General features: G+C 44.1%; 1 protein-coding gene across 2 annotated transcripts in view; it reads left to right on the plus strand.

The window, feature by feature from the left end:
• Window positions 1-12,521: 12,521 nt before the first annotated feature.
• The window catches only part of KCNQ5 (potassium voltage-gated channel subfamily Q member 5), a 622,372-nt gene continuing 614,840 nt past the window's right edge, over window positions 12,522-20,053 (plus strand). The window contains exon 1 of one of the 2 annotated variants that reach the window (XM_090034927.1): window positions 12,522-13,084. In XM_090034927.1, the coding sequence (XP_089891053.1) occupies window positions 12,720-13,084 (365 nt within the window). In that variant the 5' untranslated portion in view covers window positions 12,522-12,719. The remainder of the gene's footprint in view (window positions 13,085-20,053) is intronic. The other variant, XM_090034921.1, reaches the window with a different exon arrangement.

Consider the following 20,053-nt stretch of genomic DNA (forward strand, 5'->3'; position numbering starts at 1 on the left):
CTTCTCTAATAATAATATATTTTTAAGACGGCAAACTTTCTAATGTTCAATATATACTTTATTTATTTATTTAAAAACCATGCTTAGGGATTTCCCATACTTCTGGTCTTTACTGCTGGAGCTGGGAGAGATTTTTTTTCTCTCCTGCTGCTACATGCACTGGATATTTTTAACCCTTCCTTCAAAGCAGTGGCTGTTCGCTGCAGCCAAGTCTGGAGACTTTGACTGGATGTTTCAATACTCCTGCTGGGACTAAAACCCAGAGGTTCCAAGCTAAAGGGTCTTACCTCTAGGAACTGTGGGAGTTTTTCCCCTCCTCTCTATTGGGAGCAGGTGGAAGGGTGCTCTTCCTTGGATCTCTTAAGCATATTTTAACCATTCCTGCAGAAGAACGTTGGCTACCATGATTCCTCTGCAAATTAGGGTGTTATGTCTTGTGGTTGTCATGGCTGACTGGGCACATCCACACATGCATTTATTATGCATGAAGTTTACTGTACAGTAACTTACTGTGCAGCAAGCAGGTTTAGGCTGACAGCTACATGTGCAGGCATTAAAGCACAGTAACACTGTGTATGGACCGATTTGAGACTAAAGTTAGTCCCAAGTCAGTCCACACACACTGTGTTACTGTACAGTAACTAATTGGGTATAAATCTGATACCTACATTATGGCATTATGGAGGTATCAAATTTATGCCCAAGTCAGTGTAGGTCACCTTATTTACTGTGCAGTACAGGCATGCACCTTGTCATGCATCCACAGATGCATCTCGAGCAGGTCCAAGGAGGTGATCCTCCCCATCTACGTGGCACTGGTCAGGCCGCAGCTGGAGTAGTGCATCCAGTTCTGGGTGCCACACTTCAAGAGGGATGTGGACAACATGGAGAGGGTCCACAGGAGGGCCACTTGCATGATCAGGGGCAGCAGGGCAGGCCCTATGAAGAGAGGCTAAGGGACCTGAACCTATTCAGCCTCCACAAGAGAAGGCTGAGGGGGGATCTAGTGGCCATTTACAAACTAGTCAGAGGGGACCAGCAGGCACTGGGGGAGTCCCTGTTCCCCTGAGCACTACCAGGAGTGACTAGAAATAACGGTCACAAGCTGGAGATGATTAGGATTAGACAACAGGAGGCTCTACTTCACTGTCAGGGTGACTAGGATCTGGAAACAACTTCCAAGCAAAGTGGTACTGGCTTCTACCCTGGGGGTCTTTAAGACAAGGCTAGACAATCACCTTGCTGGGGTCGTTTGACCCCAGTACTTTTTCCTGCCATGGCAGGGTGTCGGACTTGATGATCTGCTCAAGTCCCTTCTGTCTAGAACTATGAAACTATGAAACTAGATGCCACCTGTACTATGCATTAATTTTTGGTTACTGCACAGGTGTAGATTCACCTGTTATGTACTGCTGCTAAGAGGGTAGAGCAGGGGTGCATAAAATGCATCCTGTGGGCCATATCCAACCCATCAGTTGATTCTATCCAGCTTGTGGGCAGCGGCTCCAGCTTTGGCTTCTGCTGGCACCAGAGGGGACTGCGTGCTAGGCCTTGGGTGAGTCATGCTCACTGGCAGCTCCAGTTTTGCAGCAGGACGTCTGATGGTGCCACAGGGAATGCTGGGTAAAAGCTGCCTGCCAGCCCCATTCCTTTCAGCAGATCTTGGGTGAGCTGCATTCAGGCCCTGACACCACTGCTCAGGGTAGGCTGACAGTGCCCCACCTGCCTGTAGTTCAGACCTGGCAGGAGCTGCCCTGGGTGCTAGGACCATGTGGTGGGAGTTTTGCACCTGTGCCTGGAGGCAGCAAAGCTTCCCTGGCACCTCCTGGCAAGTGAAGCCCCAGTCCTGGTCCTCCTGCTTTTCCCCACGCAGTGCCACAAGCTGACCCAGACACCTGCTGCCACCCGGCTGCAGCCGCACAGCTCCCGTCCCATCCACTCAGGTGAGGCTACCCCCAGTACCCTGGGGCAGGCTGGAGGGGGCTACAATCACCTCTGTATACCCTACTCAAAAAAAAAACAACTCAACAGGACAAAAAATATATTTTTAAATACAATTAAAGTATTTTACAGAAAATGTTTGATTTTTAGAATATGATGTTTTTTATCTATAATTTTTTTAAATGATATCTTCATGATTAATTTTGTGTGTGTAGCCCATGACAGCTCATCAACACCTTAACTTCATTAAGTGGCCCTGCAGCTGAGATAATTGCCCACCCCTAAATCAGACAATGAATTTGTATTAGACAGTTTAGATAGAGATGATCCTGCCTTAGGCAGGGGGTTGGATTAGATGATCTGTGGAGCCCTATTTCTGTCTGATTCTGTGATCGACTAGGTCAAGACTGTTCACCGCTGACATTTTTAACTGGCATTTTACTTTGCGCTTTTTTTGTTTGTTTTTTATTTTGAAAATATAACTGAAATATCCATAGATTTTTCAGTATTTATAAGGTTTTATGAGAATTAATGGAAGATCTACTTTCTCAGACCAGGTACAGTAACCATATGTTGTACAGCCAAGGTTGGTTCTCCTCTCAAAATGAAATCAAATGGCTTGATTTTGAGAGGTTAATATGAGAACTACTTCTGCAACAGAGAGCCTGATGCAAGGTGTATAATCTATTGCAAGGGTGTAAGATTGTTTGGCTGAAAGGACTTTGATTTCAAAGGTACAGAAATTCAAGCAGGGAGGAAACAATCAATGACAAGGTGAACCACCACAAAGGAAGAGAAAAAGTTAATGGTTAAGTAATAATGAAGGTTTAAACATTATCATTCGGTTTCCTGGCATATATTACAGGACAATTGCTTCTTGTAAATACAAAAAGAACTATTACTAGTGTCTGTCTAACTTAATACTCATAGAGGGAAGTCAAATAGAGAGAGTAAAAAAATCATGTGTATCATAGACAACATTTTATATCCTTATAAAGAGACACAGTATACTTCAAAGTTATTGGAATGCCTAGAGAATGTATGTATTGTACCGTGAGATTATATAACTTAACAGGACTTTCACAAGACACTTAAAGGAAATTAATTTTAAAAAGCAGACATATGCACTAAGCATGTGTCGTACTGAGTCCTGTTTAACATGGTAAATTGCCACTCCTAAAATACTGTTATTAAGGCTCTGCAGTTGGAACTCAAATAATCTTTCTGTCTCAAAGAGCTTCTGTTGATATCTACATCTATCTGAGCTACTTGTAGGCTCCTATTACCATAGTCTCTCAATGTTTCAGTCTTTAATTTATTTATCTTCACAGCAGCCCTGTGAGATATAAAAATGCTATTAAACATATGACAGATTGGGAACCGAAGCATAAAGACTAAGAACCCGATTTTTCAAAAGAATTTAGGAGCCTTAGAGGTTCTGAAAATCACAGTAGGCATCTACTTGCATCTTTAGGCATGAGAATACATAAAACCTGTCTGTAAATGATAATATCTTCCTACATGCTCTTAAAAATGGATTTAGGATGCTAAAAAGGTGGATGCAGTCAGGATTTGTTCCTTGGCCTCCAGGACCAGGCAGGATATATTAGGTGTTGCTGGCTGCCCACACTTCTCAGGAAGTAATGCTAAGCAGTACAGCTGCTGTAGGTTCAGGCCCTCGACTTATACAGCAGGTGATACTAGCTGATTGCCAGGATTGGGGAGAGAGGCTAGGAAGTCCAGCTAAAGCAGAATTGGGCCTGTGGTTTACACAAACACCAGGAATAGAGGACATTATGAAGACAGGTTTATATCCCAGCCATATCAGCCCCTACTTGTTCTAAGTCGGTGATTCTCAATCTGGGTGCTGTGGCAGCCTGGAGTGCCATGGTGTACTACACAATATTAGTATTGTTAGAGATACAAACAGCTGCACATGATTCACAAGATAAACCCAGAGATTCCAAATAGGAATCTATAGAGCTGAAAACATTTTAACCTGTTACGGTATTTCTGAGTCCTTTGCAACAGCAGTTTGTCTGTTATTTTTTGGTAGTCAAAAACTGAGTGAAAGCTAAGAGCTGGCAATTTCCAAGGTTTGTCTTGAGTCTAACATTCTTAGAGTCTAAAAAGCTTGAGAACCATTGTTCTAAATCACAGAGGAGAAACAACTTTATTTTTTGTGATCTCTTTTACTGGATCAAGTGTATAGTCGGAAAAGAAGTTAGACAAAGTTTTGGGCACAAAGTGTGCTGGACCATCACAGCTACAACAACATTCCAATCATACTAAGGCATATAGGAAGTCTATAACAGAGCAAGGAACTGAATACAGGCCTCCTGAGTTCCAACCCAGTGCTCAACTATCATTTTTCTTATTAATGCCTTACTTAGGGTTAATATCTTAATTTTTTACCTCCTATATTAATATACATGCAGTCAGCTATATTACTTTTGACCATAGCAGCTCATAGCATCATAGAAAAATAGTGCTGAATAGGACTTCAGAAGGTCATCTAGCCCAACTTCTTATTCAAGGCAGTTTCATCTCTGTTTTAACAATTCCAAGCAAGTGTTTGTCTAGTGTGCTCTTAAAAACATGAGGGACAGAGAGTCCAAAGTCTCTATAGGTAAGCTGGTCCAGTGTTTAGCTATCCTCACAATTAAAGTTTTTCCTAGTATCCAACTTTAATTTCCTTTGCTGCAATTTAAAATCATTGCTTTTTGGCATGTCCCTTATAACTACGTTAACTAGTCTACCTTCCCCTGTATAACCACCCTTCTGGTATTTAAAGACTGTTATCAATTCACTCCTCAATCTTCTCTTCTCCAAGGTAAATAATTCCAGTTCTTCCAAACGTTTCTTGTAAATCAGATTTCTTAAGCCTCAACATTTTTTTATCACTCTCTGCTGGAATCTTTCCAGTTTGTTCCTGTCATTCTTGAAGTGTGGTGCCCCAAACTGGTTGCAGTAATTTAAGTGAGAATTCATCAGTGCTGAATAGAGTGGAAGAATCATTTCCCTTAACTTGCAATCAAGACTCCGTTCATTGCAATCCAACATACTATTGGCTTTTTCAGCAACAAGAGCATGCTATTGGCTGATATTCAGCTTGTAGTCCACTATAACTTATAGATCCTTTTCTGCTGTATTCAGTCATGCTCCAGTTTGTGTTTGTGCATTTGTTTTTTTCTGGCTTAAGTGTAAGAATTTGTACCTGCTGCTACCTTCCACGCTTTAGGAACTACTTTAGGAACTACTTTGGAACTACTACAATGAGCAATATTGGTTGTAGCCATGTTGGTCTAAGGACATAGGCAGGCAAGTTTCTTTTGGTAGATATGATATCTTTTATTAGACCTACTAAACAGTTGGAAAAGTTGTTCCTTACAAGCTTTTGGGCACAAACACCCTTCCTATGCCTGAAGAAGATTATTGACATACTCCATAATCTTTCTAAATATTGAGGCCAAGTTTTGTAACTTTCCAGAGCTACCACCTCCAGCCCCTTTTTTGCCTTTTATTTCAGACAGGGGAAGGGGGGAGAAGGGAGAAATGAGCACTATATTTGGTCTTTTCTAGCTATCTGGGACCTCATCCAACATCCGTGAGTTCTGAAAGAAGTAACCAGTGGCTCTCAAATAGGGCTGTGTGAAATGGCCCCATTTCATTTTGACTTCTGTTTTGACGTTTCAGTGGGACAGTGTTTTATTTTGAGTTTCATTTCATTTTGAAAGCACTGTTACATTTTGTTTCATCAAAACTGTTTTGCTCTTTCATAGGCTATAATGGGGAAGCACAAAACTGCCTATAACCTTGTCACTTCTTGGCATATTTCAATTAAAAGATCAGAAATGGTAGACCTTTCTGAGGGCATGAAGCCTGCCAAGTTTCGAGGAGATAGGTGCAGGAGCTTCTGGGAAACTGAACCTCAAAGTTTTGAAAGCAAAACTTGTGTCACTTGTAAGTGTGAAGGCACGGGGGGGGGGGGGTGAAAACTGCAGAGATGGTAGGCCCTGCTGGGACCATGAAGTCTTCCAGGTCTCGAGGAGATAGGTGCAAGGGTGTCTGGGAAACTGCACCTCAAGCTGCTGACAAGCAAAACTCATGACGTGTGACTGTGTGTGTTAAGGCACAGCTGTTTTTTCATCCCTCTCCCAGAGCACTGATATTGGAAGGGACCTCAGGGAAGGATCACAGTCACTGGCCAACTACACAGTCAATATCAGAGCCGTCCTTCCCCCTTCTTCCCCCTCCCTCTCCTTAGTTTCTGTTTCCCTGCAAGCAAGCCCATCTTCAAAACTCTAAATGTTTTGACACTTTCGAAATGTTTCAACTGCCCTTATTTCGTTTCAAGGCTGTTTCAAAGCCTTTCATTTCATTTCAATTTTGCTGTTTCAAGCTCAAAACAAGTTGAAACTGTGTTGAAACAAAACACCTGGTGGAATTTCGCACAGCCCTAGTATTAAATACCTCAGCTTTTGCCACATCATCCATTATTGGATTGCCTTCTCCATTCAGTAAGAGACCTACACTTCCCTTGGTCTCCCTTTTATTTCTTAACATGCTTGTAGAATGCTTTTTAATTGCCATTTATGTCTTTTGCTCATTGTATCTCATTTCATACCTTGGCCTTGCTGATTTTTCTCCTTGCACGCATGGATGCATGATACTTTTATGCTCAACTCTAATAATATAGCCAAGTTTTCACTCTTTGTAAGACCTCTTTTTGAGTTTCAGGTCATTGAACAGTTTGCTGTTTAGCCTTGCTGATCTCTTCTTTGCATCAGGATAAGCCTGTTCCTATGCCCTTAATATAGCTTCTTTAAAGTACAGCTAGCCAGTTCCTTTTTCTCTCACACTTGTCTCTCAGGGGATCCCACCAACCAGTTCCCTGTGTTTTGGTTGAAGTCTGCTTTCCTGAAATCCAGTATTTTTATTCTACTGCATTCCTTCCTCCTCTTCCTCAGTATCTTTGAACTGTTATCATTTTATGGTCACTGTCATTCATGTTGTCTTCCACCCTCAGGTTCTCAACTAATACCTCTCTATTCTTGAGCAGCAAATCAAGAAGTGCTTCTGTCCCTGTTGCCTCATCCCCAACACGGTCCAAAATCTTCCTGGGATGTCCATAAGATTGGTATGTCAGGGGCTATTAAACACAACTGTCAAAAACGTAGCCTCAGACTTAATATATCCCTAAACCTATGACTGAAGAGGCTATGAATCATCCTACCCCTGTCCTGTTTCTTGCACCTTTCCTCCAAAGCAGGGCTGGCCAACCCACAACACACATGCCACGAGTGGCACAGGAAGTTGCTGTGTATGGTCCATGAGCCCCAAGTGCTCAGTAAAGGAAAGCACTAAAATCAAGGCATGGGGGCTCAAGCCTCCTGCCCTGTGAAGCAGAGTGGTGCAGGATGCTGCTTCAAGAGATGTCAGGTGTTGCCTTCAAAAAACAGGGTAACCCTTGCCTGGTCTTGCAGCCATCACCAAATTTAGGGCTTTGGAGCCTCACTCCCCATATAAAACTGCAGCAGTTGGAGGGCTAGCAAAGAGTTAATCTGGCTTTTGGCAGTGACACCTCTCTTGCAGCAGTATCTTGTCCCTTCTCCATGTCCCAGAGACCCCTGCCTCCATTCCTGCACCTCAGGACATAAACTCTATCAAGTATGCCTTTAGAAGAGGTGGAGCTCGAGCTCAGAGTGGCACTTGGGGTAGGGGTAGGGCTTAACCTCTGGCACACCTGTCAAAAAGGTGGCCACTGGTGTTTTAAAGCATCCACTGCCTCTAACTCTTAGAGATGGGATATTGGACTAGATAGGCATTTGGTAGGACCTAGTATGGCAGTTTTCCAAATGATTATGAACTGTACCTTTCCACAATCCCAATATGTAACATTTGATGCACATGTGTTGGAGAGTGCAAGATGATCACCAAGGATCATGGTTTTCTGTTTCCCAGGGAAAAACAGAGAGAACCATGGATTTCCCCTTTTTATCAGAGAAAACACAGATTTCTCCTTTTAGCAGAGAAACTGTGGATTCCCTGCTTTTGCAAAGAGCTTTGTAGACTGCTTGAATTCCAGCCTGTAAGAGCTATTTGCAAACAGGGCAGGAAACCCCCAGCTCTGCCCAGAGTGAGAGAGGAAAGGTGGGGTCTGAGGCTCTCAGTCAGTGGCAGCTCCACTTGGCTTGGCTTCACTCTTTGCTCCTGGAGTCTGAGGTAAGTGGGGCTTGCAGGGGCTGGGGGAGCCAGGAGCTGGCCCCCCTCCCACCCAAGCAGCAGAGCAGTGGGGGAGCTGGCTCCATGCTGCTTCTGCTGGCCCCACAATGCTGGCAGCTGAGGGGGGGGGGGCCCTCCAGCAGGGCCTGGGGACAGGGGCTGTGGGTAGGGGCAAGAAGCATGGGTAGAGCAGGGGGCTGTTGTGGGGGGCAGTGAGGGACACCAGCAGGATTGGGATGGCTTTGGGTGTGGGTGAGGAGCACCAGCAGGGCTGTGGGAGGTGTTGAGAGTGTGAGGAGCACCAGCAGGGTTAGGGGGGCTGCAGGGGGCTTCTAATTTTAATAACAGATTTTGGGGGGTTTTATCAGAGAATTTGCAATTTTTTTGTCAGAGAGTTTGTGATTTTTTATCAGAGAAAACCAGGATCCCTGATGATCACAAAAATACTGGTTTATGGTTTATAAGTGTATCTCCTAGGCATCTTCAACAGAGGTTAACAATTTAGTGTTGATCCTGAGACAGCAGTACTTTACCACAACGTTTTTATGTTGGGACCATGTACCACATTACCACGTTTATTTACAGTCCTGTGGCTGTCCTTTAGCAATCCAGTCATCAGACATTCATTGGAATGTTCTGTCTTCTCAAAAGTAGATTCCCTTATTGTGTCTCATAAACCAAATGTATGCTTGTACTCACTGCACTGAACTCATCATTACAATTTTCATGGAGCCTGAAGCCAAAACTCCATGGGAATTTATTGTCTTACAGACTTAGGCACTGGCATTGGGGACTGTATTATCACATGGTTGGGATTCATACACCACCTTTGGAAAGCTTTATGTAAAATGAAAATGCACTTTCTACATAATATAGGCCTGCCAAATATAGCACATTCAGTTGTATTTATGTGCTAGTTGTCCAATTAGCATTCTGGGCCACCTGTCATGTCCTGATGGCTTGCCACATTAACAAAGAAAAATCATATTAGTTACCATTTGCCTTTTCATGCTCTATATTTTTCTCAGTGAATTTTTGATCAAAGCACTATTGTTCATGTATAATGCAAAAAAAGAACAAAAAACAAAAACAAAAGTAATGCAGAACACCCTTTCCCCCTGCCACATAAAGCATTTTGTGTCCTTCAGACTAACTTGACTTGACACCACTTCAGTTTTGGCCCAGTTATTAACTGTCACAAAACACTTTTTCTACTATTTCTTAATTAACAAATAACTTTAAGTACCACTAGAGGGCACAGTATTCTTACAGTCTCTCTCACCAGCTCCCCAAAAAAGTATATTAAGAATAAGATCTTGTCAACTAATCTTAATGTTTTACTTTCTGTTTTTTTCTATCCTTAGGCCCTCATTCTGAAAATATTTATGCATGTGCTTAACTCTTTGCAATGGTGAGTAATTCAACAGATCAACCAAACTACCTGCTGTAGTAAAATTATATGTTTTATTTACAGGATTAGGACATAAGACAGTCGGTCACCAAACAAGATTTATCTTCAAAATCGGTCCTATGACTGGAACCATGGGGCTCAAGGCTCTGCACTAGCAGAGATTTCATGGCACTTCTCGAAGTCAGGACCCAGGCCTACCTACAAATGCTGTACTGATGTGAATCACTGGGGCCTATAACATAGATAAAACTACACATAAGTATTTTGAATATGTTTGACTTACATATCATTTACTTCATTTGTCACTTTCTAAATGAGCACACAAGGAAGGAAAAAGGAAATGGGTATTCACTGAAATAGTTGCATATCAAAACAGAGGGGGAGTGCAAATGACTAGTAAATGGAGGAGTGACTAAGCTCAATTTGTAATTCAAATAGAGAGGGATCTTTATTGGTTCCAAAAAAGCTTGAATATAAATTAAGTTGCAGTGAATAAATTGTATGAACTATAAACATTTTGTTTTCATATTGTTTTATTTCAGTATAGACTGTTTCCACTCTATCAAAGGGGAGGGAGGTGCATGTGTGTGTGTGTGTGCGCGCACGTGTGTGTATGTGCATGCATGTGTGTTGCTGATGCAGCACATGTGTGTTTAAGGTCCCTGTTTGCAATAAGAAACCTACTGAAGAAATTATCCAGATCAAATAGTGTGTTTTAAAACTACTGATTAAAGACTTTTGGAAGCAAATTATAAGAGTAAACATCTAATTTATCACAGCCCCTTCTTAACTTTAAGCTTAAATTTATCAGAGATGAATGTGTTCAATCAGAATAATCTAATGCAAACATTCGTTTGGCTGTTATTTTCTAAGAGCAAGAGGTTCTTTTTTAATCAAAACCTGAAACAGCCTTCCATTTTTTTCTTTGAAGTATTTGATCATTTAGAAACAAGTTCTGCTGCTGGCATATCAGCTTATAGGCTGTTATATGAGAGTAAGAAAATTCTTTATTTCTCACTGTGAATTAGGGTTTCATTTTACTTTTCTCCTCCAGAAACATCACTGATAATCAGACCCTGCATATTTTATTACTGACCTGATCACAAAGCAGAATTATTCTTCTGTTCAGCCTTCTTATTAGTTACTTTATTGGGCACATGTGAACTGATTTATTTAACATGCATCTTCCTCTCATCTAGTTAGGGGTGGATATGTTTGGAAAAGTAAGGCTAAAACAGGCTCTGAGAAAACTGGCCCCAACTAAGACCTTTCATCTGGAACTTAGAGCAAAGGTGGCAGGAGCAGTCCCTACATGATCTATTAAACGCTGTGACAGCTAATTGTTTTCACATGTACAGGTCCTTTAGCAATGGGTGGAATAAGTTGGTGAGGGCCTAGTTTTAAGACATCCCCAGAACTCTGGTGGGAAAACTTCTGAAAATAAGGCCATGCATGATGAGAGGAAGGGAAGGCTGCAGGTAGAGATGCTGTTTTTTAAGTGCATTGCATTTTCATGGGCAGACAAGGTTCTTTGGCGAAATGCGATATCGTTTATTAGACCAACTCAAATAGCTGGAAAAAATTATTCTTTGGAAGCTTTGGGGCACAAACGCCCTTTGTCAGGCTGAGGGAGCGTCTGTAGTTGGTCAGACACCTGACGAAGGGTTTTTGTGCCTGAAAGCTTGTGAAGAAGATTTTTTTGTCCCCAACCATTTGAGTTGGTTTAATAAAAGATATCAGATTTACCTAGGGAACCTTGTCTGACTATGTCCTTAGCCCAACACAGCTACAACCTACATTTCACAGACCTGCATTTCGCATATTGGCTTCTATTTGACCTAGGAGACACCAGCAGACTCTCCCTGTGCCTGAAGAAGGGTGTTTGTACCCCAAAGCTTGCAAAGACCATTTTTCCAACTACTTAGTTGGTCTAATAAGATATATCACCTGTACCCACAGAACCTTGTCTGCTTTTATTCAGGAAGGAAACTTGAAGAGGGGGGTGTTAGAAGCCCCATGTACTTCATTAACAGGTTTCTTTAATGCAGTAACAGAAGAGCAGTCTCATGGTTACAAAAAAGGCAGAGCTGCAGGGCAAGCAAGGGCTGTCAGTGACAAAAGCAGACACAAATGAAGGCGGCTCGGGGATAAAAGCGCTGAAGGGAGGGGAGGCCGAGCCGGGTCCTGAGGCACTTGTCGCGCGCCCGGGGCGGCTCGCGGTTGACTGAAGGAAATGAAGCTGCAGCCGCAGTGTGCAGAGCCGCAGCCGGGCCGAGCCGAGCCGGGAGGAAGTGAGTAATGGCTTCTGGCTGCCTACAGAAAAGACAGGCGAGGAGAAAAGCGAGAGTCCCCAAGTGAGCCGCGGAGGCTGCCCGGCCGGGACGCCCAGCACTTCCCGCGCGGCCCCGGTGGGTGGCAGCGGAGCCACGCGGGGCTCCTGCCCGCGGCCCCAGCACTCGGGGCAGCGCCGGCCGACGGGGGTCCCCGCCCGCCCGCCAGCTCCTCGGCACCTTGATGCGCTGGGAGGAGCCGGGCGCCCAGCGCCAGCCTCGGCAGGGGGGAGCTGTGTTTTTTTCCGCCCAGCCCCGGCCCCCGCTCGGGGCGGGATCCCGGCACTCGGCGGAGAGACGGCGCCTCTTCCCGCGCGCGGCTGCCTCGGTGCCCGGGGCCTCGCGCCGCTTCCCCGCGACGTGCGGCGGGGCGCGCTGGGCAGCTCCCTCCCGGGCCAGCCCGGCTGACGGACTTGAAGCACTTGGCCGAGTTTCGCGGACTTGCCGGGGCTCCGCTCCGCGCCGCCGCCGAGCGATGCGCCGCCGCCAGCGCGGCCAGGACAGCGCGGGCCCGGGGCAGCGCCATGCGCCCGCCCCGCCGCGGGCCGGAGACTTGTAGCCGGTGCCGGGCCCCCCCCGCTCGGCAGCGCTGAGCAGCGTCTCCCCTTCCTGCTTCCCGCCCTCGTGGGCTGCCGGCCCCGCCGCTGCCTGCTCGGGGGGCGCCCGCGTGGGCGGCGGGGGCCGGGCTCCCTGCCTGCCCCGAGGGGGAGCGGCCCCGCGGGCCGAGCAAAGTGGCCCCGCGGCGGGGGCCCGGCGGGGGCAGCGCGGGCCCGGCTCTCCTCTGCCTCCTCCTCCGCGCGCGGGGGGATGCCATGCCCCGCCACCCCGGCGGCGGCGAGGAGGGCGGCTCGGCGGGGCTGTGGGCCAAGAGCGGCGCGGCCGGCGGCGGCGGCATGAAGGATGTGGAGTCCGGGCGTGGCAGGGGGCTGCTGACCTCGGCCGCCCGCGGGGACGGCTTGCTCCTGCTGGGCACCGGCCGCCCCGTCGGCGGCGGCGGCGGCTTGCGGGAGCCCCGGCGCGGGAAGGCCGGCGCCCGCATGAGCCTGCTGGGGAAGCCGCTGGCGTACAGCAGCAGCCAGAGCTGCCGGAGGAACGCCAAGTACCGGCGCCTGCAGAACTACCTGTACAACGTGCTGGAGAGACCCCGCGGCTGGGCCTTCGTCTACCACGCCTTCGTGTGAGTATCCCTGCGCGGGGCGGGGCGGGGCGGGGGGGCAGCGCCGGGGCCGGGGCCGGGGCCGGGGCCGAGGGCAGGTGCCTTACTAGTGGTCACCGCCGCCTCCATTCATCCGCGGGCTCCTTCGGGCGGGCTGCGGCCGCCGCGCGGTTGTTCTCGGAGCCTGACACGCTTCCTGCCCCCGAGCCGAGCCGCGCCGCGCTGACCCCGGCCGCGGGGCTGAGCCAGGGACCCTGAGCTGAAGGAGTTCTAAGAAGAAAGAGAGGCGCTGTGAAGGGCTCAGAGGTGCTGCTGGCTCTGCACAGGAGCCTGCTTCCCTTTCCATCCATTCAGCAGGTGTCCCGGAGTATAGCCATCTCCCTCTTCTGTCCTGTGGAGTCGGAGCAACGTCCCAAGCCAGCTGCAGACTCCCTCTGTCCGGGCGGGGCCTTTTCTAGAGACTTTCAGTGAAGTGCCAGGCTGGTTGCTGGAGGCCGGGGGCTGCCCAAGATGTTCATCTTGTACAGTGTTGTTTTGAAGCGTCTATAACTGGATCTTGCCCCGTTCAGCTTGACCCATGCTTCTCCAACGTGGTTGCGCACAATGGGGAACCATTGGTACAAAATGCTGTAGGAATAGGTCTGGCCTTTTGTAGTGGTTGGCCCACTCCTTTGCTGCCCATAGGTTTGGTTCAGCATCCCCATTCTTTCAGGGCTTCATGTATAAAAGGTTCACAATTTACACCTCCGTCTGTTTGGGTCTTCAGTTAACTGTTGATGGAGTAGGTGATTTTTGTCATCTCTTGCCTTGAGATCATAGCCTTGATTGTTCTGAATGCACTTAGAGCTCCAGTGTCATGTGTGTGTTCAGTGGAGTTTTTCAGCCATAGGGACATGTTGTCACTGTAATACTCCTTTCATACCTGATGATCCATACCATTAGTCTTGCCATCATTAGGGGACTTTCAAGAAGTTTCTTGCTCCATGTGTAGAAAGCCTCAAGTCACCTAAGTTGTCCTTAATGCCATCTTAACTTGCCTTGCTTTTCCAATGCCATGGTCATTTTTGCTCTCACTTGGTGTTAACAAGTTACTACTTTTCTTTTGGGGCCTGGAGATAAAACCTAAAAGGTTAAATAGATTTGGGGACTAAAATGATTGCATGATTATGATCGTGCCATGTTCTTCAATGAGAATTAATGGTAATACCAAGTGACACCTGCACCAGGGATTGGCTACTTAGGATGAGTTGTATTGAGGTAGGTTTTAACATCCAATCTTAAATTGTAGTGAAAACTGTGGGGATGCTTGGAAGTGGTTAGTTATTTCAGTATTAATCTGTCTTTATTGGGTGTTCCACTACTACCCAAATATGTGACCATACCACAAAGACACAGCAGCAGAGGTCTGCTGTCCTTTGGAATGGCTAACACTATCACAACTTCTCCTTTTCTAGCAGGAAGTCATTGCAATCTACCATACTCACAGAAAAAATAGTTACAATAGAATGGGTCAAATGGGATAGATGCTAAGTATAGGAGAAGACCGTTTCTTTTCAGAGACTGTTTTATATTTGTAAAGCTGTGGAGAATTGCTCTTCAGTATCACAAATGATATACAAGGACTGCTCAGTACACTTGACCATAAAAATGATACTGGTTGGTATGTTGGGGAAGATGCGAGGTTACTATGTTTTGAACTTCAGTGAGTTCATTGAAAAGGTAGTTGGCAAAGTGAGTCACTATCAGTTGTAACACTTTCAGTTTCTTTCAGTTTATTTATTATTAAAAGCTCTGTTTGGTAAAGTATGGTCAAGGAATGCTTTATATCATATCAGCATGGGAATCCCCAAATACTACTTTAATAACAGTTTTAATAGCCATGTAGAATATCTTGCCAAGAACCTATGCACTATGATTAATGAGATACTTCACGGATACATTTACTTAGACCAAAATTGATAGGAACATGCTTAAAGTTACATTGTCTTTAGTAGAAGGTTGCTGTCCACTTAGAGGGGAACAAATAGTTCAACTTAATGATTCATTGTACAAATCTACTGTTGGAACTGAATTCTGCTTATATTTGAGTAATTTATTGGGAACATTTTGCTATTTGGGTTTTAACAGGACTTTTATATCTAGGCTATATTATGGGATGGACAGTACTTTAGGAATACTCTGAAAATCATTTTAGTGCATACTGCAACAAGTTAAGTTGTCATATAAAGGCCAAAAAATCATTCTTTGATATTCTTCAGTTTAATTTGAGAGCATGATGAAAATTATAAAACAAAATCCAAGATGGAAATGAAGTTGACAAGATTAAACCTATAAAAATAAATTTCCAAATGAAGTGAAGTCATGACACAGCAGCACTGTAAACAAGGAAGATCGCCAGCTGCGTTTAGATAATTGCCTGCATAGAGTAAGTGCCAATTTTAATTTTTAATTGCAAATGGCAATTTTGGCAAATGGGAATGCCAACATAGTACCTTTTATCTGAGCAGTTCTGCATGGAAGTGCTATAAGCACCATTGTAATACAGAGGTGTCTATTAGTAACATTAAATTTAGAGATCTGTCACCTGTTTCTGTTATAACTTCTGTTTCTTTAAGTGTTTTTCAGCTGAGCCACTTGGAGCTCCATTGGGTACAGATTTGGCCAACAGTTGGTCAGCTTTGATATAATTTTGAATAAATTATCCAAATGTATGCATATAGTTCTGATTTAATAACAAATGTCTACACAATTCTCAGTATTTCAGGCACATCCTTTGCCAACCAACTGATTGGTGAATGTAGTTCTCTACACACATTGTAAGGGGAAAAATGGTATATCTTCATTACAAAATATTTTTTTCAAAATGCCATCAAGATACTTACCTTTCTTATTTGCCTTATGTACCCAGTATTCAAATACAGTGTTTCTTTGTAACATTAGTAATGACTTGTCTGTACAGTAGACTTGCCAGGGTAGTTCTTTACTATCGCTCTTATGAATAAAGGCTACAAGTTGTAAATTTTTATTTCAAGAGATTATATCTCTACTTTAAAATGGCTCTAATTTGAGAGTTGGAATAATTTCTTTTATTTTCCGTGTTTCAGTTTTAAGCTTTACAGTGAGAAATTTCCCATTTTTAAGTGGCACTTATTAGTAAGTTTAGAAACAGTGTCACAGTAAAACTCTCATGGACTCTTTTCTCATAGAAAATTACTTTGAAACTGGGATAAGCATGTAATGTAGTCCAATTTTAAAGGTTTTCCTTTTATATAAGGACTAGGGCCAAAGGCAGGTAACCATATGAGGAACTGGTACAGTCAGCTACACTTTAAAAATCAGTGAATTCTAGGCTCATCTTTGTACAATTTTGTCACTTCAAAACAGATGAGACATTATCCTAGAAATACTTGCTTAGGTGTTTGTTATTGGGCATATTCCTTTCGACTTCATTAGAATTATACTGTCAGGCCCATAAAATTGCATGATCAGCATGTACACATGTACAGGAAGCTTCTCAATGAGTGTCCTAAGGACAGGTCTTCACTTCAAAGTTTTTGCAAAGTTTATTTCCAATCTTCTACCCACAATATAGTTCAAATACTTCTAGTTGCATAGGAAAAAACTTCTAAGATAACCAGTGCTAAGCCATCTCTTTATCTTACCTGACTTGGGGGTGGAGTGGGTGGGAGGGGGTCTCTCTCACCTGGCTGGTTTAACTTGACTTTGGAAGTGCTTGCTTTTTAGTGTGGGTGGTGGCAAATTCACTTGGATACTGATAGTTCTTCCCACAATTCCCCTGAAAGGACAGATATGTCAACTGCATGAGAAGTCACTTGGCTGGAAAAGACTCCTGTATCTCAGCAGGTGTATATATCCAATTACAGAAACACTTGGGAGAAAAGGTAGGATATGTGTTTGCTGTAGTGATGTTGACCAGTTTACCCCGCCCAGACTTGAAGCTTGTTCAAAAGGGAAATGTTTTAACAGTTACATGTAGGCAAGCTGGGAGCAACACTAATGTAGCAAAACTTTTGAACCCTGGATGAAGTAGTGTTAAAGCTGGACTTGTTTTGCTACAACTATATCATTCCTAGCCATGTGTAGCTGTTGGAACATAACAGCTCTTCAGAGGTTCAGAGCAAGAGTCCATCCCCCCGCCCCCCTTCTAGAACAGCTCCAAAAGCACGTGTTCATACCCTTAGGTTCAAGTTACACATTACACTTAGAACATACTGAGGGCACTTAATGCAATCATCTGCATGTTTGCTCATTAAATTGTGTTAAGTGCCCTCTGAGCATCTGAAAGTTCAGGTGCCTCTTCAAGTGCGGGTTACCCTAACATAAGCTAGGTAGCACAGCTCAGAGTTAATTTCAGTCTGTTCCACAGAGGTAAAATAAGCAATTTGCAGTCCTTCAGCTTCCCAGGTTTCACTGCTTCCAACCCCCTCACCATCTTGCCCCTGAGGCAAATGGGGAGAGAACCCAGGTGTTGTGGCTCCTAGCTGTACACTCTAGTGGCAAGTCAGAGCTGTACAGGCAAGAAACAGTATTAATCCTTAATGTGTGACTGCTCACAGCACATTCTAACTTTAACACTCCTTAACATTCCACAAATTTAGTATAGTCTAAGTGTAATGTGTAACTTTACCCTCAGCTGATTTGTTCAGAAATGCCTCTAAATAGTCCATCCATACTATCCATTGCTGTACACAAAAAGACAATTGTGTCTTGCACCTAGTGACAAAGTTGGGTTATTTCAGGTTTGCCCCCTCAGTAAGACTGAGTTTGCAACAATATGCTATGTTGTTTTATTTTATATTATTTATAAACATATTATATATTTTACTAATTTTTAAAATACAGAGATGGCCTTAAATTCATATTGTTTCACAGCCTCTTAACTTGGACCTGGATTTGCACAAGCAGTTACAAGCACCCATAGCAAGCTGCCTACATTTCACCCTATACTGTGCTATGGATATGTTGTGCTAAACTATAGTTAAGTTTAAACCTACTGTACCCAAATCAAGATTATTTTGAATTTTTAAGATGCCCCCCAATCATTTAGGTTCTAAAAGCTGTCCCCATCCCTTGCCCTCCCCCACAGTGACTACTTCCCACCACTTATTCCAACAACTTGACTCCCCCTTCCGCTGTTTTTCCTGCTGATTTGAGCACAGATGGAGCCCCATACCCATACCTGCCCCATGCTGCAGGGAGACACTGTACTGGGAGCCTAGCTCTGCAGCACACCGGTTCCTCTTTTCCTGCCTAGCACCCCTCCCAACTCCTGTATTCCATGCTGACTGGGGAAGGAAGGAGGACTCTATGCAGGGAATGGCTCTGGGGCTTCTCTCTTTCCTGCCACAACTGATAGTCAGACTACTTTAGCTGGGACCTGTGGAGCCACTGAACAAGAAAGCCTGGCTGGCTGGCTGGCTGGAGACCGCAGACCAGCATGCAAATTTCTAGCTCCCTGTTAGTGTGGGGGGGAAAAAAGAGTAGGGGACTTGGGCAGGGAGCAGGGTGGGAAGCAGGAATCTTCATGCCACTGGTGCTGTCCCTGCCCCAGCTGGCCTCCCTGCACAGCTGCTTCTCCCAGCTGGAGTGGTCCGATACTCAATTCTAAGATGAGGATTTCTCTGTGATGCATGGAGGAAAAAAATGTCTTGGAATTGAGCAAATACAGTACATACATGGTACAATTATACTTATTTCCAATATATATGTGAGATTTATACTAACTACATTAATAACAATTCAAACAAATAAAAAATATCAGTAATTGCCTGGTACAGTGGAAAAGGAGTTAGGAGGGAATCCAAGCAAAGCTGCTTTTCCCAATGGTACCAATGGACAATATTCTTCTCTTCTGTAACCCTGTCACAGGCAGTAAATGCTATGTAGCATTTATTTTTGTAGATTCCATCCATGGGAGAGGGCAGCAGGGAATGTCTAGTGTGGCTTGAGGTGATGTGTATAATTTGGAGGAAGGATCATTTAAGAGGGACTGCAGAGGCTTTTAGATCTCCTGTGGCACAGCATGTGTGTGATGATGTATTTTGTTTGGATTGGAGTGTGCAATTCTTACTGAGCTAGAAAAGTTTATTTTGATAAGGCAAATATATTAAAAGATTAAATCCATATTACTTGCTCCAGGTTATTGCTGTCTACTGTTGTAGCTTCAGCCTACCCTATGAAAAATGGGACTTGTTTATTAATATACATTAGCATTGCATTACTATTATTGTTTGCATCTGAGTTAAATATCATGAGCTAGAAGGAAATGTGATTGAACAAGCACTTACATTTTTTTTTTACTGGTAACTGAATGTGAATTATTTCTAACATGAACATAAAATGATACCAATTTGGTTAAGTATTCAATCATTAATGCATTCATTCACAGGAGCAATATTTAATTATGATTAATATATTTTCTGATATAAATTCAAATGCAGAGACCTGTTTCCACAGGAATTTCATTACTGTAGAGAAGTGCACGGTTCATTATTTAACCTTTTATGTACCCAAATCACATTGGAAAGACGTAGAATGTTTACATTTTCAATAATGCAAGCAACCAAAGTGTCACAGTGTAACTTCAAATATATATACAGTCTAGCTGTAAGTTAGTGATGCCTGCATAGCCTAAACTAAAGGCATTGTATTTAGTAGTTTCCTTACTTGTTCTAAGGCTCATGTAGAATTTAGGTCTGTTTCTGTTCTTGGAAAACTTACGCAGTTTTCTACTGAGCTGAAAGGGAATAGCATTGGGCCTTTCATATGCAAGTAAAAGAGCTGGGATGGTTAAAGAGTCTCATCTAGTGAACAAGCCATACCACACAAACATAATGGACCTCACTTGTTGCATGCCTTTTTTAAACTAAGCACACTTTTATACATGCATTCAGTCAGTTGGTCAGTTGATTTAGTTTCTTCTGCCAGTATAAAAAGTTGCAGCAATCTGAGTTCAGTACCAACATTGTT

The sequence above is a fragment of the Crocodylus siamensis genome, chromosome 1 (assembly GCF_052110815.1).
Source record: "Crocodylus siamensis isolate JL-2025a chromosome 1, ASM5211081v1, whole genome shotgun sequence".
Classification (NCBI taxonomy): domain Eukaryota; kingdom Metazoa; phylum Chordata; order Crocodylia; family Crocodylidae; genus Crocodylus; species Crocodylus siamensis.